Source organism: Panthera leo, chromosome A2, assembly GCF_018350215.1.
Source record: "Panthera leo isolate Ple1 chromosome A2, P.leo_Ple1_pat1.1, whole genome shotgun sequence".
Taxonomy (NCBI): Eukaryota; Metazoa; Chordata; class Mammalia; order Carnivora; family Felidae; genus Panthera; species Panthera leo.
The window spans coordinates 30,853,348-30,879,027 of record NC_056680.1 but is presented as its reverse complement, the minus strand read 5'-3'; the positions used below and the strand labels follow the sequence as shown (position 1 = coordinate 30,879,027).

General features: G+C 41.8%; 1 protein-coding gene and 2 non-coding genes across 3 annotated transcripts in view; 1 reads left to right on the top strand and 2 right to left on the bottom strand.

Moving 5' to 3' along the window:
- The window catches only part of SYNPR (synaptoporin), a 313,659-nt gene that overhangs the window by 32,937 nt on the left and 255,042 nt on the right, over window positions 1-25,680 (bottom strand). The window contains exon 4 of the mRNA XM_042927530.1: window positions 15,516-15,714. Coding sequence (XP_042783464.1) covers window positions 15,516-15,714 — 199 coding nt within the window. The remainder of the gene's footprint in view (window positions 1-15,515; window positions 15,715-25,680) is intronic.
- LOC122214687 lies at window positions 4,542-4,604 on the top strand. Its single transcript, XR_006200061.1, has one exon. It is a non-coding gene; the product is annotated as a small nucleolar RNA Z39 (small nucleolar RNA).
- LOC122214711 lies at window positions 10,309-10,472 on the bottom strand. Its single transcript, XR_006200086.1, has one exon. It is a non-coding gene; the product is annotated as a U1 spliceosomal RNA (small nuclear RNA).

Sequence of the window (25,680 nt, the reverse complement as noted above, 5' to 3'; positions counted from 1 at the left end):
GGGAAAGCAGAGCCCTGATTCTAGGAGGGAAAAGAAAAAAAAAAGCCTTGACATTCAACTAATGGCTTCACTAACTGATGCACCCACCTGGGAGGCTGAAATTTGGTCCGTCTCAGAAGTGAATGTTCTTTGCAAAACAGAGTTAAATCTATCTCAACTTCAGTGGAGGCATCCTGTCCCCAAGCCAGCCATTGTTTTGATGTAAATGAAGACAAGAAAATTCACAGCACTACCCACATGTTCCTTTCACACAGCCTCTGCCCTGAACCAGACTGACATGGAATAATGGGAAGACAGGGGCATGAGGAGGCTGATTCACGTCAGCCTTTCTTGGTGGACTCAGACAAACTGGACGATAATGGAGCTTTCTGGAACAGGCTGTGTGACTTTGGGCAAGTGACAACTTCCCTGGGCCCCCATTGGTAAGATGGAGGACAAAAGGAGTAACGATTTCGAAGCAGCTCACAGCACTCATGGTTATACCTGCAGTTTTACATCCTTGAAGACTGATGGAATTCAGGGGTTCCCAGCATTGATTTTTACTTCGGGGGTGGGAGAGATGGCATACAAAAATCAGCCCCTCAACAGTCCTGACGCCCTTGTTTAATAGGCTCCCTAAAGTGTGGTAAAACCCCACAGAGTATCTATGAGGCTGGCAGCCACATAGAATGAATGAATGGGCCAGTCCGAGCTAATTCCCAGTTTGTCCCTCTCCAGGACGGTTTTAACCGCTGTGGTGTCCTATTGACTAGAACATGATCCAGCTGTTAGCCCGGGTCTTTAAGTTACTGAGTCCTCTGGGAACCCTCTGAAAACCCCCTTTGCCCAAGGTAAGTATTCCCAGCAACTGCACAAGAGACTCACTGATGTTATTTAGAAGTTGCAATTAATAGCGAGATTTTTTTCCCCTGATGGATCAGTGTTCCCCCTAATTGCCAAGCCATAATTCTTTGCTGATTCCCCAAAGGTTCGTTTTATTTGGAGTATTTTTAAAGCACACACAAAACCCAGAAGAATAGTTGTTCCTTTGTTTTAATGTTGCTGCTAAGCTTAAAAAAAAAAAAAAAATCCTCCTCCCTCCTTTAATCCCTTCAGGAAATGCCTCATTCTCAATACTTATTAAAAATGGGGAAGCAGTCCTAGGTGGCTTCTGGAGGTCGAAGTTCATAAAGTGAATATGCATAACGGCAGCAGAATATCAAGTTTTCATAATTACACCTTTTCCTGCATACATTTCCTGCAGTGAAATCGGCTTTGATTTGGTCTGATTTAATATAGTCTTTCTAATTTAAATCTATCCCTTCACTTCTACTTTGCTGTTGTTCAACTTTAGATGGGAAAAATGGGTTCCTATTTCCCACTTTCACACACCAATAAGGATTCTGTATTTCTAAACAAGAGTGATGAGATAGCATTTAATTTCTGACCTCTGTCCCTAATTCCAGAGCTTTGGGGAAGGAAAGTATTTCTGTTTTGGAGAGATAAACTATGAAATGAGAGGGCAAAAGAGGATGGAGAGACGCAGGCTTAGGCAACTGTGTCTAGCATAATGCCTTACTCAAAGTCAGCAGGTATCAGTCTTTGTTGCAAGAACAATGCTTAAGATAGGAGAGGAGGCTCTGAATAATCTTGTAGCAAAAGACATAGTTAAGAGCACATACAAAAAAGCCCCATAGTTAGAAGTGGAATTTTGATGAAACCTAAGTCCTGTTAGAGCAATTTGGTTCAATAGGTAGAAAAAAATCAGAGAAGGACATTGAGTTGAACTATAGCTTACCTGTTGCTTGCTTTGCTATCCTGGGACACAGGGTTGCATGAGGAACTCTCAGATAGATGTATGATTGGTCTAAATGGAAAGTCAAATGCATGTGGGGACTGAAGTTCTAGTTCAAGAGCCATGGACACCCCAACTGGAGCTTTTGGGAATTCTCATATTTCTCTTGGAGGAGACATTTGTTATGTGCAGCTAGTGCTGACCTCAGTTCCTGGCACAAAGGAGGAATTCGACAAATGTGTGAAGGGTTATAACAGACACTATTCTTGAGGTCTAGCATGAAAGGTCATTCATTTCCCTTTTTTTTTTTTTTTTTTTAGAAATAGAGCATGTGAGTAGGGGAGAGGGATGGGGGGCGGGAGAGAGAGATAGAGATAGAGATAGAGAGAGAGAGAGAGAGAGAGAGAGAGAATCCCAAGCAGGCCCCACACTCAGCATGGAGCCTGACACAGGGCTTGATTCTGCAACCCTGGGACTGGGATCATGCCAAATCAAGAGCCAAATCAAGAGTCAGATGCTCAACTGACTGAGTCACACAGGCACCCCATTTCACTTTTTTTTTTTTTAATTTTTTAATGTTTATTTATTTTTGACAGAGAGAGAGAGAGACAGGGCATGAGCAGGGGAGGGTCAGAGACAGAGGAAGACACAGAATCAGAAACAGGCTCCAGGCTCTGAGCTGTCAGCACAGAGCCTGATGCGGGACTCGAACCCACAGACTGTGAGATCATGACCCGAGCTGAAGTCAGACGTTCAACCGACTGAGCCACCCAGGTGTCCCCCCTTTTCACTTTTTTTTTTAAATTTTTTTTTTTTAACGTTTATTTATTTTTGAGACAGAGACAGAGCATGAACAGGGGAGGGTCAGAGAGAGAGGGAGACACAGAATCAGAAGCAGGCTCCAGGCTCTGAGCCATCATCCCAGAGCCTGACGCGGGGCTCAAACTCACGGACCGTGAGATCGTGACCTGAGCCGAAGTCGGACGCTCAACCGACTGAGCCACCCAGGCGCCCCCCATTTCACTTTTAATACCGATGTTAGGGAACTATAGCTGTGTTAGAAATAGTCTTTGCCCTTCAGATGTTTAACAATGAATCGGGGAATCAGATAAAACCACGTCTAACTAAAATACAATGTAGTAATGGTTTTCATACACAAAACCTTTTTCACACAGAGCCGTGGAGGTCTGAAAAGCAGGAATTCATAGATCTTTAGGAATATGAAAGGTGTGGAAGGTGAAGGTAGATTTGAAAGGTAAAGGAATATTTCATGGAACACACGGCATTGGAGAGGAGTCTTTGGTGATGAGTCTAACTTTGATAGGCTGAGATGGGAGAGGTGAGGAGAAAGACCATTCCTAGTGGCAGACAGAGGTGCAGTAACTATCTTGGGGGAATGATAAGGGCTCCAGTTTGGCTAAAACAAGTGATTAGGGATTGGAAGGAGACAGCTCTGAAAAGTAGGTGAAGAGGTCACGGCTTTGGAGGCCTTGAATGCTGGAGTGAGGAGCCAGTCTTCATTTCCACAAACTACAGATGTTTGAAATGATGGCTAGAAAAACAGAAGACAGGAGGTAGGAGACCCCTTCATTAAGAATCTACATATGGGGGTGTCTGGGTGGCTCAGTTGACTGAATAGCCGATTCTCGGTTTCAGCTCAGGTAACGATCCTGGGGTCATGGGATGGAGCTCCACATGGGGCTCTGTGCTGAGCGTGGACCCTGCTGAAGATTTGCTCTCTCTCCCTCTGCCCCTTCTCTGCTAGCATGCGTGTGTCTGTGCTCTGTCTCTCTCAAAAAAAGTCTCCATACCTAGAACCTAATATGAATCAACTCTGACCTTTCTGCAGCCCCTTCCTGAGCCCATTCCCCGTAACTGTGCTGATCTCTAAGGCATGCGGGGTTCATAAAGCCCAGAATGGGCTCCCCCAGAGTTGGATCTTCTAAACAGGGACATTAATCCCATGTTGTTTGCTGTTGGTTTTTTCAATCCTTCATCAACAATTGACACAAGTGGGGGAAAAAGAGCCAAGGCAAGTTGCGGGAAACAGCTTACTTGGGGGTTTGAAAAGAGCCACCAGATTTATGCAGAGGCGCTCAGGAGGTTGCTGGGCAGCCGACAGGGCCGGCAAGACTCTTACTGATCTTGCGGTTCCCCAAGCAGCCGCTGGCTTGCCACATACGGAACGTCAGCCATTGGAGAAACCCCAGGATGAAACCTGTAAGCCATTCCATTATTTTAAGAACTCATGTCATGGAATTTCTGTATTTTCGTTTCCTTCTTCTGTTTGTGGCCTGAGGAGTAATTAATGACCTGAAACTTCACTACTGAGCCTCCATGAGAAAGGATACCTGCCAAAGGAGGAGTCCAGAGATGGGGCTAAGCTTATGCTGCCATGCAGATTAATGCCTGTCTTGGGGATTTCTCCTTGGTAATTAAAGCCCCAGCTTCTGCCTACTTAAATATGGCTTGAATCGACTTCTGATGTCCCCTTAGTATCTCAAGTTTCAAAGCCAGTGTGTCAGTGGCAGCATCCTCAGGGCAGTTTTGCGTTATTGTTTTCCTCTCTGGGAAGAAAATTCTCTTTGCTGATCTCTTTGGGAGATCTTTTCTCCAACAGCCATACGATTGCAGGGTCTAGGGTAGAGTCAAGGGTTGGAATCCCAATTTTCACTCAGTTCAGAGGTAATTTGTTAAAGGACACGCTTTTCACAGATTTAAAGAAATTTCTGCTTTAAAATCCAGTAAGAAAATTTCTGTTTTTTTTTTGCATATGATGAAGCAAATCAGTATGAATAAAGTCATGATACTGTAAACGCTTTCGGATGTAAAAAAAAAAAAAAAGAAAATTTCTGGGTTTTTATCCCAAAGAAATGATTTAAAATGTGTTAAGATTGGAGCACAAGGCTGATTATTCTAGCCTTGCTTGTGAGAGAGAAAAATTCAAAGTCTAACAATAAGAGATTGGTTAAACAATTCACATTATCTCTATAAAATGAAATATTATATAGCCATCCAAATGGAAGAAACTAGAGTAGTTTATAATAATGAATATAAAAGTCTGTATTTCATGCTACTGCAGTCCCCATATGTCTTGCACACAGAGTGGGTGCTTCAGAAGCTGATAGACATTTTTGGATTTTCATTTTCCTATTTCCAAGAGCAACACGGGTGGCAGTAAGCACCGTGGTAAAACGCCAGACATCTCAGCCTGATTTTCTCTAGCTCAACTGCAATTTTCCTAAGTTATTTTTCCACTGTAATAATTTGTTTTTAGCCTTGTAACTTCTAGGTTGCCAAAATCGACCTATTTTTCTGCCCATAAGTTTGGCTAGCCAATTGGCTAGTGAATCCACCTGGCCACCAATAAAACTCATTACAATTCAGGCTTAGTTGTTTATTCCTTGAGACAGCCAATGAATCATTCAAAGGTTTCTTAGACGTTTCGGAACCACATGGAGGCAGATTCAAAGTGATAGGTCTCAGATAGGTAGGTAGTAGGTAGTGAAGATGAAATCACAGCTGGGCCAGCCTCTCAGGTATTTTCAATACCCACCCCCGCCAAGGGATCCAAGCTAGTTTTTATCTGGCGTTACTTCCTTTGTGTTCCCAGGGCAAATTTTGAAGCATTTCCTTGCGTGGCTCTGCGGCTTTGATTAGGGTCCTACTAATAAGCAATGGAAATGAAGATGCCCAGCAGGGAGAAGGAGCTCAGAGGGTTGCAAAAAAATAAAAATAAAAATTCAAGCTCTGGACTTTGTGCCAATTATTTGAAAGTTTAATGAACCGTGGGTGTTGGTGCAAGGCATCCTTAAATGGCTGAGAGCCCCAGTGAATCCAAAGCTGCGTCTCTTTGTGAGTGTCTGCTTGTTCTGGAATCCAAGAAATAAACTTAGGAAATAGTAGGGATATTTTTGCCTTTGTGGGGGTGGAGTGGGGTGGGCAAGATTTCACCACTTTCAAAAAATGATAGGAGGAGGGTGAAAGTCTGAACCTCATTTCTCAGCTGGATGCCCCCAAACAATCAAATTTCCTCAAGTTTCTTCCTGTTACACAATGGGGCTCTTCACACTCTCCTGCTATTTTCAGACTTGCCAGCTGAGAAGGGATTCAAGCTCCAGTTCTCTGGAGCCTGGTTAGTTTAATGGGGTTCTGTTCTTTCTCCCCTTTTCCCTGAATTATGAGATCTGAGTGCCAGGCTGGGGGTAGGAGAGCCAAGAGAGGGGGAAGCGAGTGATGTAAAGGCCAGACAGTGTGAAACCCCACCTTAGAATTGACTGCATTTGTCTGTAACGAGAGCAGCTTATGCTTTGGAGGCACAAAGAATAAGAAACAATGTAAAATAGGGTTTGGTGTTAACAGTGCAACAGGAAGACTTCCAAAGCATTTGTGAAAGATGAGAAAGTCAGTGGGTTTGTTTTGCAGCTGATCAACCCATTGAGATTTAATAAACACCAGGGTAGATAATAATATAAGGCTGATGAAAACGATGGCTCGCATTAATGAGCACCTGCCGTTCTTGTAAGAGCTTCACGTGTCCTAACTCATTTAATCTGACCAACAATTTAAGAGGTTAGGAATCGCCGTTACCTCTATTTCACAGGTGAAGAAACAGAAACATGGAGGGGTTCTAGAACTTGTCCAGAGTTACACAGATGACTGCTGGTACCAAGATTGGGGCCCAGGCAGTCTGGGTATGGAACCTCAATTCGTAACCACTGGCCCCTTACTATCTTCTGTGAGAGATCAAGGCTACTAAGAGTAAAGCAAATAGCTTGAGGCCAGGACCTATGTGTCTCTGGTGCCTAGCTCAGGGCCTGGGAACTACAAGAGCTTAAGCAGCCAAGATCATTACTCTTGAATCCAAGAAAGAGCTTTGTCTTGGAATCAAAAAGGAAATACCACATCAACTTTAGTTTGAGTGAAACACAAAACTAAAAGCCAACAGTGTCTGAGGGTACTAGAAGGAGAAACGAACAGAGGATGAATTATTTTTAAAAATTGCGTATAGCTGTTAATTGAATTGGAAATATCTTTGCCCGCTTCCTTCCCAAGTTTCTACCACTTTGGGAGTCCCACGAAATGACTTGTACTCCGGAGTTTAAACTCATGCCCTGAGCTACGTGGAAACATTCAAACTGGCTTAAATTTCATACTTAGAGATGGAGTCAGGACGAGTATAAAAGCTCTTGAAGTCTTCTGGGAGAAATACAAGAGTTAATTTCCAGGTTAACATCTAAAATTGGTTAAGGAATTGGATATGGCACCATTTTCCTCTGTAGTTTGGCAGCTAGATCAGAAAGCAGAGCTTTGAAGATAAAGGTTCTAACACTGAGACGTGTGTGTGAGTTTATGTGTTGGTGGTAGCTACAAGAGGAAACACAAGACAGGGTAAGAGTAGCCAACAGCCAAGGGTGAGTGAGGTCCTTAGATCACAAGAAATGAGCACAGCGAGAAGTAGATTCAGATAAAAATGAAGCAAGTTTTGAGCAGAGGTCAGAAAGACCTGAATTGCCTCTGGGGCAAGAAACCTGGGGGCAAGTCTCTTACACTTCTTCAGCCTCAGTTTCTGCATCTCAAAAATTGGAATTTAAATATCAAACTTGAAAGGTTACTTTAAGGATTTAAAGAGAAGGTCCCTAGGGTGATTTAGTGGGTTAAGCACCCGACTTTGTCAGCTCACGATCTCCTGCTTTTCAGCTTGGAGCCTGCTTCAGATCCTCTGTCCACACCACCCTCCCCCGCTCACGTTCTCTCTCTCTTTCAAAATAAATAAATAAAAGCATTTATGAAAGTTTTAAAGAGAAGACGTGAAAAGAGCTTGTATAGTACTCGGTGCCCAGCAGGTACTCAACAGCTGCTGATTGTTGTTAGAAGTTGGGGTTTGTCAACCCGAGCACTCTTGACATCTTCAGCCCGATATTTCTTGGTTGTGGTGTGGTGTCCTGTGCACTACAGAAAGCTCACCAGCATCCCAGGCCTCTACCCCTGGATTCCCCCCCAGTAGTGACCATCAGAACTGTCTCCTGAGGCTGCCAAATGTGCCCCCCTCCTGCCCGCCAGCTGAAAACCACTATTCCATTTGAGAAAGAGGGAACGATCTCTCTTGGGTGCGGTAGGCCATGGAGTAGACAAATTTCCCATTTCATATTGCTTTAAAGGGAAGAAAGAAACACGCAGGAAAGACACATTTGGGGCTTTGCCACGTCTCCCCCAGGTCCCCGCTTTTCTAACTGAATGATGAGTTCTCTGAGATGAAAGGAAATCTGACAAAAACAGTTGGAGTTCGGACAGACGTGCTAAACTACCCTCTGAATCCCCGGCCCCGACCCCGGATAAGAAGAGGTGGGGGCCACTCACTGCCTTTATGAAGGCTATTGGACCACGTTTAACAAGCTAATTGGAGAAACATGGCACCAAATACAGTGGGAATTAACCTTCGTTTAAATTAAGGAGTTGCTAATCATAAGAAGCTAGAAAAGAGCTGAGACTATAAAATCTGATAAAATGTGGAGATGGTGTGCTGGGAACATTCTAAATGGATTACTTTATTTCCCTTCCTCTGTGGTACAATTCTGGAAAAATATATTTGTTGATGCAAAACGTGTAGTAGTTTGGATAAAGGTTCATTTAAGGTTAAGTCCATACCCTTTCGCAACGTCTACACTTCTTGTCTCAAAGGGTGGGGAGGAAACACACACACACACACACACACACACACACCCAGAGGCTGGAGTGTCAGATTCTGGCAAGTGTGCCTCTGACTAACAAGATACATACTTTGTGGGCTTCAAATAATGTTATTCTTTTTAGCATCAAATACAGTGTACCTGGGGCAGAACTTCAAACACAGTCTCTACGCATCCTCTCACCAAGTACGAAATGCTCTGGAGTTGTCTTGAATATCAGCCCAGCCCACTTGGGGAGGGTGCGCCCTGGCCTGTGGACCTCAGAGGTACACCTGCTGTCAGTTACCAAAGCAGGTCAGTTCTAGGAGACTCATAATTATTCAATAATTTCCACCAGACTGGATGCTCTAAATTCACCCCTAAATGCATGTTGCTTGGCCTGTGGAAGAACTTATGATCTATTAAAAGAAAATACACAGAAATGAAGTGGAATTGACAAGTTGAGAAAAGACAGAGCAGGGAGAGATGGGGGAGGGAGAGAGGTTTCTCAGCTCGGAGGCTGCAGTTCTGATTTCCATCTTGGATTACAGCTAAGAAAGATGTAGTTGGGAGGAACCAGCATTGGAGACTCCGAGCATCAGCTCTTTGCCTGCCTTGTTTGGTTCTCTCTTAGCGATGGCCTTAGCCCACACTTGAAAACAGGGAGCCTTATTTTGTTTTGGGGGTTAAAAATCCACCTTCTAGTTGTCTAATGGAGTGGGGTCACAGGAACAGAAAGGTTAACTGGGTGGGTCAACCTAGCAATTGTGGTCTTAGAAGAAGTCCTGAGTCAAGCTCCATCCTTGGGGGAATTGGAGAGAGGAGAGAGTGTGGGGTAGAGGCACTAAGCAAAGAAGAATTGAGAAGGCTGCTAGCAATTAAAGGAAGCTGCCTACAATTTTTATTTATTGGGCTAAGGTCCTACCAGTAGTGGGTGGGAGAATGATTAAAATTAATGGCAATAGGGGCACCTGGGTGGCTCAATAGGTTAAACATCTAACTTCGGCTCAGGTCACGACCTCGATGTTCATGAGTTCGAGCCCTGCGCCGGGCTCTGTGCTGACAGCTCAGAGCCTGGAGCCTGCTTCTGATTCTGTGTCTCCCTCTCTCTCTGCCCCTCCCCGGGTTGTGCTCTGTCTCTCTCTCTCTCTATCTCTCTCTCTCAAAAATAAAAAAAAAATTTAAAAAATTATTGGCAATAATAGTGTGGCCATTAGATGCCATTAATTTATCACTTACTGTATGCCTTTCCCTGTGCAAAGTGCCTTGTAGGCATTAACTCCTCCTTTCTTTTCAGCAGCCCTGTGGCATGTGTTATCATTAGCTTCTTTCTACCGGTGAAGTAAGGCTTCCAACTATTAAATACTAGGTCATACAGGGGGGTTAAAATCCACGACTCTGGTGCTTGGCCATTACCCATAAGATCACTGGGCTGAGTCTCAGTCCTTCTTCTGCCATTAACTTCTCTGACAACAGGCAAGGTTTCTAATCTCCCAGGGACACATTTTCCAAGGCCTGGTGCTCACTAAAGAGGTGGTAAATTGAATCTGTAGAATGGGGCTGATTCTAATTCCTCTACTTCTCTCTCAGGGTTGTTCTGAGGCTAGATGAGAAAATATTTGGAAGGCATTGAACATAAAACAAATGTGAGCCATGACACCACTCTGTGCCTGCAATGGGTAAACACTGCTGGTCCCATAAACTGCCTTCGGTCAACATTTATGGGTAAAGCAGAGCTTAAATAACGCAGCTTTTTCGTTTTCCACAAAATCTTACGGTGGATATTGATTCTTCTAAATTCCTAGAGTAGTTACTTTATTTATTTATTTATTTATTTATTTATTTATTTATTTATTTATTTTTTACCACGGGAAAGCGCGAACGCAGTCCCCCACTACCACAAATTATGCAGTCGAGTTTCCCACATTTGGGGAAATCGCAGGGGTCAGCACATCCGGAGTGCAATGGATAAGCCTCGCCCTGGGAAAACCACCTTCGTGATCATGCTATCTCCCCTGCCAGGTAAGTATAGAGTAGTTACTTTAAACCAAACCTCTTGTCACAAGGATTCACCAAAATGGGGGCAGTGTTTGTTATGTACTCATTCTTAGAGCATTTTGACAGCCCTGTAAGATTTTTTTTTAATCTACTTTACATTAATATGAAAAAAACCCCAAAGCCTCACAGTGTGACTATTTGACATGAGATCTGAAAATGGCTCAGAATATCCTGACACAGAAATCCAGGCAGAAGATTGGCTTTAAAACTGTACTCTAAGGAACGTGACAAAATGATCTAACCAGATATGACATTTCAATTCACAACCACGCCACCATTCAGGTGGCCCTTTCTGCTTTCTGAGAACTGTAATTTATTCATCTGTACAAGAAGGCATGCACTGTAGTGACGTCCACTGGCTGGTTGATTCTTCTGGCCCGACTTTCTTGCTATTGCGTCATTCAGCATCATTAACAATTATGTTACTTCTGAAGGCATTCATATTTTCAGTTTTACTTAAAGGTGTACCATCCCGTCAAACATATTCAGTAGAAAGAGATACTTTAAAAAAAAAAAAAAACAGCCATTGGTAAGCATGGCCCCAGTCTGTCTGAAATTTCTCACAACTGCTTGCAAATGTATAGGAATCAGTCCTGGGAATCTCTGATTTATAATACCTACTGATCCTGGACACTTTTAAAGCTTGTTTTCTATCATTGACATCTTCCATGTGCAACAGAGATAAACAGCAGCACAAACAGAACCTTCTAGTTATTCTAGCATCAGAGATTTATAGCAGTCATTCCAGGACTCCAAATAGATTTCAAAGGCAAATAAAAAGCCATGATGGCATCAAACGAATAGAAAAGTCCAGGGGTTGTAGGGTCTGGTTTCTCTGTATCCAGGGTAAGACAGTCTAGGAGTGGTCCAGGTGTATCAACCAATTGGTGTTACCTGCCCCCACCCCTCTAACTTCATAGCATAATGCCTGTCAGGACTTTGGACCCTCTTGCACGGTGGTTATGAATTTGGACCCTGGAGTTGGAAACCTGGGTTCAAACTCTCTATGCTTTATTAGGGATGTGACCTGGGAGAGCCAGGTACCTCTCCGAGCCTCCCTTTCCTCTCTACATGTGAATAATAACATAAACTAGGGCTGTTGTGACTATTAGCTTCACACTTAGTAGAAATTCAATCAATACCAGTAGACATTATTGTTCTTATTACCAACATCAGTACCAATCTCATCACTCTCCTATACACTGATCTTATCTATGCTTGATGTGTAACATCATGTCCTAGAGGACTATAGAGCAAGATGGGAAATTGTTGTAGATGTGAGCTAGCTTAAAATGATACCTGACTTCTTTAAACTGCTTGAATTAGTTCACATCACTGTAATATGGTAGCTTTGTTGTTTCATAGGAAAAGATTGATTTGGAGAACGAATAAATGAAGGAAATAATGTGTGTTTTCTTAAAAACAAAGTGACAACAAAAAAAGAATAGATGGTAACAAGATCTGAGATGACCAAGTAATGATCAGTAGCCATCTTTCTGAATAAACAGGATGGACTGAAAACGAGTACCATCATTGTTAACATAGCATTTGAAAGTTTTCTTAGGTTTGAACCACCTTCTTGAGACCTTGCTCACGGTGTGGATTTTCTGTCCTCTGCCAACTCACAATTAGAGGTGGGTAGAATAGCCCACTCTTTCTCCCCCAGTTGTGGCCTCCTCATGGTGGGGTCAGAATTGAAATGGCTTGGGGCGCCTGGGTGGCTCAGTCGGTTGAGTGTCCGACTTCAGCTCAGGTCAACGATCTCGCGGTCCGTGAGTTCGAGCCCCGCGTCGGGCTCTGGGCTGATGGCTCAGAGCCTGGAGCCTGCTTCCGATTCTGTGTCTCCCTCTATCTCTGACCCTCCCCCATTCATGCTCTGTCTCTCTCTCTCTCTCAAAAATAAAAAAAAATTAAAAAAAAAAGAATTGAAATGGCTCGCCATTTGCAGTTGTAATGGCATCATACTGATCCTTGACATTCATTCTGCTTCTGTGACTCTTAGGACTCAGGCTCATTTGTCAATGAACTTTCATCTGCTAAGTAATGAGTATATCAGTTGTTTAATATCACGGAAGTTTCATCTAGGAGCCTTTCCTTTTTTATTACTAGAAAGATCTCTCCTGCCCCTCCCCTTCTTCCACCATGTAATAAAACAGAACCTACCCAGTGTAGTACACAATTCAGGATTTCATTATATCCTGCTGGATGGGAGACACTATTTACACAGAGATGAAGCAGCATACCTTCACAAGATTATTTCACATGAGGAGAATGTGGTTTTATATAACAAAATACATCTTTTTCCACTTGGTGAGCAAACTAGCTGAGTCAACATCTTCTCTCAGGAAGTCAGGACATTTCCTCTGACTTTAGAATTCTGTAACAGTGTCCACATGTACTCATGCACGGATGCATGCATGTTGGTTCTGTGGTACATATATAGCAATCTTTTCGCATATCTGCATATCACATGAGGGATAAGCCCAAGTTAGGTGACTCTCTTAAAGGTAATTTAAAACCATAAAGACCAGTAGCTTCAATTTGGGAGAAAAAAAAAAGAAAAGGACACCGGTTCAAAGATTCAAGTTCTGTGCATTACTCCTCTTTTTCCAAGATAACATATTAAAGGGCTACAAATTTGAATTTTGGGGGGGGGGGTCCTTTCAAACTGAATCACAAAGCTCTGCAAATTGGGATTTCATCCAGTTATCCTTCAAACTGTGCTTATTTTAAAGTTCAGGTCTCCATAATATATAGATTAGGTTAGATATCTGTAAAATTTATTTATATAATCCCTAAAAGAATTTTGAAAAATTATGTTCCCACTTCTATATAGTTGACATCTAATTTTGTTCTTATTAAAAATCTACATAGTTCTTGGGGTGCCAGTAGGTTAAGCTTCTGACTCTTGATTTCAGCCCAGGTCATGATCTTGTAGTTTGTGGGATCGGGTCCTGTGTTGGGCTCTGTGCTGACAGTATGGAGTCTGCATGGGATTCTATCTTTCCCTCTCTGCCCCTCCCCACCCACTCTCAAAATAAGTAAGTAAGCAAACAAACAAAAAATCTAAATAGTTCAAAGAACATAATTTCTGGCAATACATATTTCTATTTTAAAACATACCCATTGTATCCATTTTTAAATGAATCCAATGGAGTATTCGATAATCTCTATCTTCCATTAAAAAGTAATAAAAGAGGGGCGCCTGGGTGGCTCAGTCGGTTAAGCGTCCGACTTCAGCTCAGGTCACGATCTCGCGGTCCGTGAGTTCGAGCCCCACGTGGGGCTCTGGGCTGATGGCTCAGGGCCTGGAGCCTGCTTCCGGTTCTGTGTCTCCCTCTCTCTCTGCCCCTCCCCCGTTCATGCTCTGTCTCTCTCTGTCTCAAAAATAAATAAACATTAAAAAAAAAAATTAAAAAAAAAAAAAGTAATAAAAGAGTTCCTCTTTAGCAGTTGCAAATTTTACATGTGATTTTTGTTTGGTATGGATTTGTGTTTCCATTGTACTTCCATCACAAAATTATACCCTAATACAATATTTTTTTATATTGGAAAGCATTTTATCAATCACCCTATTACATGTATGAATATATACGTTTGTAAGTTGAAATAACTTTTACCCATGACCCTAATGTTTTAAGTGTCAAAAATTTATTTTGGGTTGGGTGATATTATTAGTAAATATTTTTAATGCACAATTGTTCCAAACAATATAAATGTATTATACATTTTAATAATTATTAAATTTAAAAAGTAAACATTTTATTAGAAATGTGTGGGGCTTTTTCTTCAATTAGTTTATATATTTTTGTGGGGGGACAAATATTACTTATTTCTAGAATGGGCTATGATTCAGCCTAAATTCTCTTCCCATTTTTCATTCTATAGATGTGCTGAGAAAGCTTGCTTGCATAAATGAGTAGATGAGAACAGATGGAGTTTTGTTATGGCAATGCCATTAATTTCTTTGAATTCCTTCTGAGTTCTATGTCCTGATCACATCGTGATCTGTCATCAGAAATTGTTTTTTAATGGTCCATCAGCTGATGAGTCGATTAGGACTTTTCAATATTATTGAAATAAAGAAATTGTTAACCTCCTTATATGCAAAAGAGTGCATTACTCAGGCATTAGAATCACTTGCTTTCAACGCCAACAACGTCAATATTTCAAATGGTCCCTTTTTAATTAGCACCTGAATGGTTTTGCCTCCTAGCAATGTATTGTGTGGTGATACCTGGGATGGAAAGGAAGGATGTTTTTCTTTTGTAAAATGTGAATAGGTAATTAAGAAAGAAGACAGCCGGGTATTTTCACTTGTAGAACATTCTCATCAATTTTAGGCAAATGTACATGTGAAGGTTGAGAAGTTGAAAATTTATTTCCTTAACCATTATCCCGGCCACTGTGCCCCTCCAAGAGTTGTTGTGCTCCTATATGTGTGTATGTGTGTCCCCATGTGGGTATTCTGGGCTGTACTCGTTTCACCCATGTGAGTCCTTGGATCAGTGTATAAGGAAAAAGAAAGTGGGAGGAGGATTGGTGGTGGAAAGAGACAGAGATTAGGAGAGACTGGTGTGTGTGGGGTATTCAGGGATGGACACTTCTATGCCCAGTCTATCCTATACTAACAAAACAGTGCATTTCAGATAAGCACAAGTCACACTGTCTGAATAACCAGTGAGAAAAACGGTTGACTGGCTCCATAATGCTGGAATTATAAATAAATCTACAGCAAGCCTCACTTGTCTTCCCTTGATCTCATGAGATTTCCAACCATTTATTTCAGAGGTTTCCAGTAAGTCTTGTGATACCTTTCCAGTTCAGGGGCACAAAGGAATGGCAGACATCATGCTTCTGTCTCAGATCCAAGAGGTGTGGATGAAAAGGAATGTGATTTAAAAAAAAAAAAAAATACTCGCCCCGAGGGCTTGTATAACTCCAAAGCCCTTCAAGCCACAGGAAAGAAATCAGAGGGGACAGAGACAAGTTATATCAAGAAATAAGCCACTTACAATGAGCGGGCCCCGGTTGTTCTCCCGGTACTTGTTCTGGAAGAAAATGTAAACGACGGTGGCAGCCAGGGAGTAGAGGAAGGCGAAGACAGCAACTGTGACGAAGAACTCGGCGGAAGATGAGGAGTCACCAGTCAATGCCAGCTTCTGCTGCTCCTTCCCTTCGCAGGTGGGCACTTCAAACGTCACCTGGTGTAACCTAAAGTGCCAGATGAAGGAGACTCTTTACAATGCGATGGAGACCAAGTGAGGGGCTGGGTGTCTACATGTTCTAAAGCAAAGCAGGGGTGATTGGGGAGTTTTAGGGCATGCTTCTGGGAGAAGTTCATTAAAGAAACTGAGGTTACCACTGGAAACATGGAAGAAATGTCACAGGAAAACATCATTCCACTGGGTTTCCCAGTAGCTAGTCACTCTAGACAGAGGGGAGGAGGGGAGGGAAAGGGAACCTGAAATGACGATAAATTAAACTATATGACATCCTCCTGCTCAAATTCCCCAGTGCTTTCTCATTGTGCTCGGACTCAATCCCTAACTCCTTAATAAGACCCAGCAGGTCTTACATCAGGTCCTTATGGCACAGTCCTGACTTGTGGTCATTTCACAGTTCCCTTTTCCTCACTCTGTCCCCTGACATTTTCCATAGCTGGCTCCTTCTTGGTATTCCTGTGTCTGCTCAAAGGTCATCTTCTGGGAGAGCCTTTTTCTGACCATTAAGTTAAAACAGTTCCTTTCCTGTAGACATTTTCTATCCCGTTGCCCTGGTTAACGTCATTCATAGCACTCATCACTAGCCACACTGTTTTGGTGATGTATTTAATTCCTTGTTTTCTTCTGTCTTCACTGCCCCTTCCATGGTGATGGAATCTTGATTTTCTTCTTCTTTGTATATCTTGAATGACTGACACTTGTTATGCATTCAGTATATAGGACTTGGATAAATGAAAGAACATTCTTGATTCTGTAAGATGACGGATCGATACTAATTTGATTGAACTTTTAGAACTTCTATTTTAGAGAGTAAGTTCTATTAGGAAAGCATTCAGGCTCAGTGTATTACCTAATAGAGAAAAATAAGGTTTGGGGGTTAATACTTTCTGCTCAATAAATGACACGTAAGGAAGTATGTTATAGCCAGTACAGTAGCTCATGTTGTCAACTAGGTGGTAAACTGTAATTTAATATAGGAGCCAAAATTGTGCTTCATAAGAAATGACTAAATTATTCTTTGAGTATTAGGGAGGCATTTGAAAATAGCCATAGCAACGATATCAACAAAGTGCCACTTGGGAAACTATCTACGAAAGTAACAATAACGATAAAGCCATCGGTGAACCTGGTAATTGCCCAATTTACGCATAGAAAGTATTTTTTTTTAACTAAGCAAAACTTGATGCCTTTAAAACAGATTTGTCGTGTACATTCTCTTATACTTTAGATAATACTATAATGATAAAATAGTAATGACAATAGCAAACTAACATTGGAACATTTCTTATGGCCCAGATAATTGTGTTTTATGCTCATTGTTTAATTGAATGCCCAATGGCAACCCTATGATGTAGGCACTTTATTGCCCCCTCCCCCTTTACAGAATAAGAAGTGGGCTTAGAAAGATTAAGTAGTTCATCCTAAACCACAAGGCTGGTAAATTGGGCAGGGATTTAAATCTGTGCCTGACTCCAGAGCTTGACGCTCATGGGCCACTGGCATCGCATTCACTAGAGGCCTTGCTACAAACATACATTCCAGGGCCTTGTGCTGGATCTAGTGAACGAGAATCTCTAGGGACGTGGCTCTGTTGACAGCTAATGCAGGGACGTGCAGTATCCCTCAGCTTTTTATTTCTCAGAAACCCAGTCTTTTCTACTATTGCCTGACTTGAGAAAGAGCTGTTTACACCATCTACTTGATCCTGCTTGTATTTACTGAGGCTCCTCCTGCTTCTCACCCACCAGAGAGGTGTTCTGCTTTGTAGCCCAATTCAGTAAAAGAGAAGCATTCGTCATGGTCACATTGTGCAGTTCCTTTCCTCCCCTTGCCAGAGATATTAAAACATTTCTCCATGGTCTGGTCTGTGGGAAGGCTGAAAAATGAAATCGACTTAAAAGGTAATCGTGCCAATGATTCTCAAATAGGTGATTTTCAGGTAATGCATACCTTTCTCTCATGATTTCATAATAGGTCATTATTCAACAAATTTTTAGCGAGTGGCCAGTAGTTCACACAATGGCTAGATGCTGTGGTAGAGTGAGAAACGTAGGATGGCCCCTGCCTGTGTTGAACTTCAAGTTTAGAGAGAAAATACAGGTTTCCTGAGAGGAGCCCGAGGCTAGCCTGGGGGGGGGGGGGGTGGTCAATGTAAAATACCCTATGGAAGTGACTTTTAAGCTGCAGCCTGAAAAATGGGTAGAAATGATCCATATAGAAAGCTAAGAATGAAAACACCATGAAATATGACTATACATCCACCAGGGTGGCTATAATAATAATAATAAAAAAAACCCCAGTAAGATTGGAATAGCAAGTGTTGGCAAGATTGGGTAAGAATAACAAGATAAGACTGGCATAACAAATTCTAATTAGACAGAATTGGAACTTTCATCTATTGCTGGTGGAAATGTAAAATGGTGCAGCTACTTTGAAAAAACAGTCTGGCAGTTTTTCAAACGGTTAAACATAGAGTTAGCATATGATCCAGCAATTCCACTTCTAGACGCATACCCAAGAGAAACGGTAACATTTGTCTGCACAAAAACTTGTACAAGAATGTTCACAGCAGCACTATTCATAATAGCCCAAAACTGAAAACAACAAACAACACAAATGTCTATTGGATAAATAAAATGTGGCATATCGATGCAATGGAATATTATCTATCAATAAGGAATGGAGTGCTGAGCGAACCTTGAAAGCATTCTGCTAAGTGGAAAAAGTCAGTCACAAAGGACCACACATTGTATGACTCCATTCGTATGAAATGTTCAGAAAAGGCCAATCTATGGAAACAAAGAGTGGGCTGGCATTTGCCCAGGGCCGGGGGGACGATGGGAGAATCCAAAATGATGGCTAAGTGTTACAGGATTTCTTTTTTCTTTTTTTTTTTTAAGGTTTTATTCACTTTTTAGAGACAGAGACAGAGCATGAGTGGGGGAGGGGCAGAGAGAGAGGGAGACACAGAATCCGAAGCGGGCTCCAGGCTCCGAGCTGTCAGCACAGAGCTTGATGCGGGGCTCAAACCCATGAACTGTGAGATCATGACCTGAGCCGAAGTCAGACGCTCAACCAACTGAGCCACCCAGGCGCCCCTGGATTTCTTTTTTGGGTGACAAAAATGTTGTGGAATTGACTGTGATGATGGACGTGGTGATGTGAATATACTTAAAACCATAAAGTTGTACATTGTAAGTGAATGAATTGTATAGTATGTGACTTACATTTCAGTAAAGCTGTTAAAACATAGGTTGCAAAGAGCATGCACCAAGACCCTGCATAGGCCAGGAACACAGCATATGGGGAGAGATGAAATATGTCTTGGAAAACTGGAACATGGCAGGAAAAGGAAATGAGTGGTTTCAGATGAGATGGAGAAGTCCTCAGGGGCCCTCACTGTGGGGTATTGTGGGCCAGGTTATAGTTTTGGGTCTTTATCTTAAGTCAAAGATTGGAAAGATTTTCCTATAATGAACAACATGTAAAACAAAAATAGCAGGCAGGGCTATGTCACCTGCTGCAACGATTCAGAGGTACGCACACTTGCTTTCCAGATGTCAGGATTAGTGGTGCTTCTGATACACCAGTTCCCTCAGCTGATGTGCACAGACTGGGTCTGCAATGTTGGTGTGCGGTGGGGGTGGCAGGCAGCGGGAGAATAAAAGAATTGGGTGTTGGATTTTTTTCCCTGTGCAATCAGCTGAATATCATTTCCCCTATCGCTAACTTATTACGTTGATTTACAGTAAATGTTAATTGTGGTTATCTGTACAAGGCACAGGCACGCAAAAATCACTAACAAATCTGCTGCACTTATTAACGCCAGTGATTTATAGCTTGGTATTTGGCCCACCAGTCACACTGGGGTGAAATCAAGGGAAAGAGGGGAAAAGGAAGTGCATTCTAAGCTAATGCCTCGTCCGTGGAAGGGAGTAGGGATCACTTATAAAGAACGAGCACGTCAGCTCAAAATAGTCTGAGCATAATAATTCATAGGACTGAACATTTTTAATGCTATACGATTGGTATATATTGCTAAACACACATATTTTAACAGAGAGGGTCTTTTAAGCATCAGATAGATATACATGCGTAAATATGTATGTTTTATTCTGGAGGAAGAGAGTTTATAGTCAGCAAGTGTTCAGCAGCTGTAATAATTTTGGAAGCAAGTATCATTCATTTAGAACCTAAACAAGGGAAGAACTGTTCTGTATAGCCAGAGTGTGTCAGTTGACAGAACCTGGAAGCCAAGGGGACCACCTCTGATCCCATGATGAACTCGTCATGAAGCAACTGCTGAGCCTGCAAAAGGGACCAAATCCAACTGTGTTGATTTCAAATGTATAATTCCCTTCAGGGTGGGCCTCAGTCAAAGGGTAATTGAATTTCGTTGGGTCTTACTGCATTGTGTCTACCAAAGAAAAGCGTCCATGGTAGAGTAGATTTTTAAAAAATTTTTTACCAACGCATAAACAACACGTAAATATCTCACTGCTGCTTCACTTACACGAAAGGGGCTGCTAGGCACCCACAGCTTTTAGTTCTGTTTGTGGGGCCTGAAAAAATATTAAGCAAGTTGGCACTGCTTTATTAATGAAAATATTTACAATAGCAACCACTGACATGTTTCAGCCTCCAGGCATTGTGCTAGCTTCTTTACTGACATGATTCTCATCTAATGCTCATAACGCCTGTCTTAGGTAGGTGCTATTACTATGACCGTTATACACAGATGAGGAAACTGAGGCTTGGAGTGTGCAGTGAGCTTGCCTGAAGTCATGTAGCTAGTGGAGGGCAGGGACGAGGCTTGAATGCAAGCAGATACACTAATACACTAATAACTACTGTACGTTCCTGCCCCTCTTTCTCAGAAGTTACGGCATCCTTAGATTTCCAGCTGAATGTCTACAAAAATGACCAAGCCATCTCGGAGTGTCTGCGTGGCTCAGCTGGTTGTGTGTCCAAGTCTTGATTTCAGCTCAGGTCATGATCACATGGTCGTGGGACTGAGCTCCGTGTAAGGCTCTGTGCAAACAGCTTGGCGTTCTCTCTCCCACACATTCTCTGTGTCCCCCTCTTTCTGCCCCTCCCTCACTCATGCTCTCTCTCTTCCTCTCTCAAAAATAAACATTAAAAAAACAAGGTTCCCATGAACAAGTTTTCATCTAGGTCATTCTAACATTTGCTTCCAAAGCAAGCAGAGGGCAAATGAACTTGAATGCCTCGTGCACTGAAATTGTGATCATTGTAGGACCTGTGGTTCTTTACACAAAGTGAGGTATTCAGTACAGGAAGACACAGATTCATGTGTATGCAGCACTGTACCATTAGGGGCATCTGGTAATAAGAGTTTGAAATTATTGACATTATCTTTCACCTGCTGCAGAAGAAAAGAGGACTAATGCCCCTAATAATGTATCTGGGGGGTGGCTCAGGGAGGGACAGGAATGACATGTCCCAATGGTGGCAGTCCCCCAGGAGCAAATGTGGGAAGCATCAAGGGTGTTGGGGAGCAAACTGCTGTTACAGAATTTCTCATCCCCAGAATTAAAGTTGCCAAGGGACAATCAGATGGCAACTGGCAAATTGTGGTGCTAAGCATGTTTCTCTTTACTTGATCATTTTCCACAGCCCCGGTTTCAATATCCTTTTATCAGCTGATAGAGACTTTAATCCTCTTGCTCCTTCTTTTTCTCTCTTCCCAGTATAAAATATTGGCATTTGTCTGGTTTTAGATTGACTTTTCTTTCACTAGCCATATGTGTATGCATAATAAATGCGTTTGTGTGTGCTCGTATACACTCACACACACCTCTGCTTGCTTAGCCTAGATGATTCACAGCATAAATCACTACAAAATCCTGAGAGTTTAGCAACACGTTCACACACTAGATCTCCTTTTTTTCTCTCCAGCAACCTTCTCCATTCTATAGATGAGGAAGTTGGAGCTCAGTCATCTTGAAAGAATCATCAAAGATCACCCAGTTGGCATAGAGAAGGAGCAAACTTGGAAACCAGCTCTGAGGTGTTTTTTTTTTCTTATGATGCAAATTCCACCTCTAAGTTTTCCAAACTACTGAATTCTCCATTATGCTCAAGTCCTTCAATCCTTCAAAAGGGATGGGTTGAGCCCCATGGGCCAGTCATTGGAGAAGCCAAGCAATGAGTTGTGAGGCACTGGAGTTGAGATTTTCTAGGAGGATGAAAAGGACAAGTCCCTCTGTCTTCCATGTCCCTGGTTTTCTTACTGTACCTGGAGCAGGGCAGGGGACAATGCTATATGGGATAATGACGATTCTACCACTACTACTGCCACTGCTGGATGCCAATCACCAATGACACTTATTGCCAGGCCAGGCACTATGCCAAATGCCTTCACATCTTATCTCATTTGGACCTTCAAATCTGATGAAGTGCGTACTATTTCTCTTCTGTTAGTGGTGAGGAAAGTGAGGGGAAGAGAGGTTAAGTGACTTGTTGATGTAAGGGCCTGAAAACAGAGACTATCTGACCTCAAAGCTTTTATTCTTAAGCTCCTATGTGAAACAAATACAGTGCTATTATTTTTTCTTTATCCCTCACCTGTCTACTGACTTCTTGGACAACTGCTCGATTTTCTGATTGCCTTCCTATGGGTGGCTTTCCCTTTTGTCGCTTTCAGTTGTTTTTCAACAGATGAGTGGTCATGGGATGAACGTATGGAGGCTGTGGCCTTTCGTTCCGCTGCTCCCCTGGCTCATGGGTGATTTCAAACTGGTTCTAAAGACTTGCATATTGATTAGAGCAAGGTTTTCCCTTATGCCACCAGCTCATTATGAGGCATGTTTCTATGCTATGGTCAAAATCTGGGGAGAATGACCTCTCAGGGCTGCAGGTATAGGATCTGTTTGGGGTGGAAAGGGCAGAAGATGGGGACAAGGTGGGGACTCAGAACAGTCTTGGGAAATATGCCAGTTGCAGTGAGAACTCAGAGAAGGCTCCAGTACTTGGACTTAGGTTGCTACAGTTGGAAACTTCAGCTTGAAGTTGACATCCTCAGCTTGCCAAGGAGAAGGGACGGAGTTTGTCCGAGACTCAGGACATACTGACCGGAAGTATCAGTATATGCAGGATGCCTCTGCTGACTAAAAGGGTCATTACCAGACTCTATCCAACATCAAAGCAAGCAGAAATATAAAACAATCTAGTTCACAAACATCCTAGGAGTGCCTCAGGGATTCTAATGATGCTGTTTGTTCCCAGGAAGGTCGGTGGACCTGTACTCCCGTCTGCTAGAACTAAGAGATCTCCAGCTTCCTTATCTTCAGGTAAATGGCATTTTTTGCCAGCCAGAATCATTTTTGAGACATTTTTGTCCTAACTTTAGTTGAATCAAAATCAGCTTCATCTCTTGTAACAACAGCATATATTCACTAAAAGTGTTTTCTTAAAAGACAAAAACAAAGTGAAAGACAAAATGCTGTACTTCGGCTCTTAAACACAATAAGGGCATTTCTCCTTGATGTGATTATGTATCAAATGTATTAAAGTTTATTGTCTCCATAGGAAGAACTTTCTTTTTTTTTTTTCAAACTTTTTAAAAAGTTTATTTATTTTTGAGAGAGAGAGAGAGAGAGAGAGAGAGGGAGAGAATCTCAGGCTCCAGGCTCTGAGCTGTCAGCACAGAGCCCTATGTGGGGCTGGGGCTCTGGACCGCATGATCATGACCTGAGCCAAAGTCAGAGGCTTAGCTGACTGAGCCACCCAGGTGCCCCGATAGGAGGAACTTTCCATTACGTTCTGTGCTCTCCACTTTACCATTAGAGAAGGTAATTTTTTGAAGGACAGTAATAATACATCCTGAACACAGGGAACTGAGTTAGACACTGGAAAATGCTATCAAGGTTACTGCAAACAGTGCTCTCTTCTGCACAATTTCTTGTGCTTGCACCCATGAGGACATGGCTGGAAAGTGACCGTCCCACCCCCCCCCCCCAACCAGTTTGTGGCTTTCATGTCTACTGGCCAAAAAGATACTTATCCGATTTACTGTAAATGATTATGTTAAGAAGGATCTTTTCAAATTTCATCCCCCTCCCCGCAAGTTTGTGTTTATACAAACATTTCAAAATAAAAAGACTACAAGGTGATTAAGAAGAAATGGACTGGTGGAGGTCACGGCATGTCCTACAGTGGAACCAAGAGAAGGAAACTCTATAAAACCCATTAAAATGGCTTGCAAAGAGGCACTGCCATACTCATGAAGCTATGATTTATTAATTTTAGTTTCTGCAAATAGAATTTGAGTCATAGAGGACTCAGACTGACTCTACATTGTCAAATTAAAATAGATAATGAGGTCATTATCTGTATATTGCAGAGAAAATCCTTTTTTCCTATCTTGTTTGCCTTCCTTGAACTGTGGTACTGTACTCAAGTGAATTATGAAACAAAAATAGTTCCACAGTTTTCTTTCTTAAACTTAAATGTCCACATAACTGTCTATCTATCCATTTTATTTGGTTGGTATAGAAATGTTTTATGAAAAAACAATGTAAAAGATTTGACTAAAAGAGAATTATAACATTAATAAACACAAGGTAGCATGGGTGAGGGCAGCAGAAATCTGTCTGATTTTACTTTTTGTTTAAATATAGGTCAAATGGATTTGATTCATTAATTCAGTCAAAATATGCTATTTAAAAAATTCAGTCAATATAGAAATGTTAATAGGAAAATGTAAGCTCCTTTATAATTCCATCCTCAGTATTAACAACTTACAATAATGAAAATCAAACAGGGTTTTTAACTTGCTGTTTATTTAATAGTATGGTTAATACATGTGTTTTCTTTAAAGGAAGATCTACCTTATTTTTAACAGTCATAGAATATATGCATAGGATAGATGAATTACAGGGCCAGAATTTTCTGTATAGTTACGTTGTGCACTTTCACAATAATTTTTTAAAGGGTCCCCCACTGGTGGACATTTTGATTGTCTCCAATCTTTCTCTGTTAAAACAATGCCTTGAACATGTTTTTGTTTTTTGTTTTTTGTTTTTTTTGTGATCTTTGTATGATAACTTTCTTTGCATAAATTTCTACAAGCAGAAGTTCTGGGTAAATGAGTAGATTAGTCAGGGTTCTCTAGAGAAACAGAACTAATAAAGATATATATTTTAAGGAATATAAGGAATTTATTTTAAAGGATTGGCTCATATGATTGTGGGTCCTGGCAAGTCTGAAATGCATAGTGCAAGCTGGTAGGCAAAGGATTCAGGCAAGAGTTGGTGTTACAGTCTTGAGTCCAAAGCCAAGAAAACCAGAGTTTCTGCATTGCAGTCTGAAGATAGAATGCCGTCTTTTATAGGAAACTTCAGTCTTTGCTTATAAAAACCCTCAACTAATTGGATGGAGTGACTCACGCCCTGGAGAAGACTGCTTTATTTACTTAAAGTCAACTGCTTGTAAATGTCAATCACATCTAAAAAAAAAAAAAAAATTTATAGAAACATCTAGCCTAGTGTTTGGTAAAAACCTGATCACTATAGTCTAGCCCAGTAAATACGTAAAATTAACCATCACAAGGGGTATGGATGGATTATTTCTAGGGTCTTTGGTAGGAATTGCCAAAAGGCCCTGCTGAAAGGTTGTAGGAATTTGCACTCCCATAAAGAGTGTACTGAGGTTGTCCCATTTGCTTATTGTTTTTCTCTTTTAAAAAGGCTTTTATTGGGGTGCCTGGGTGGCTCAGTCAGTTGAGTGTCCAACTTTTGGTTTCGGCTCAGGTCAATATCTCACGGTTCATGGGTTCAAGCCCTGCATTGGGCTCTGAGCTGACAGTTTAGGATTCTATAATCTTTTTTTTTTTTTTTTAATGTTTATTTATTTTTGAGAGAGAGAGACAGAGCGTGAACAGGGGTAGGGGCAGACAGAGATGGAGACATAGAATCCGAAGCAGGCTCCAGGC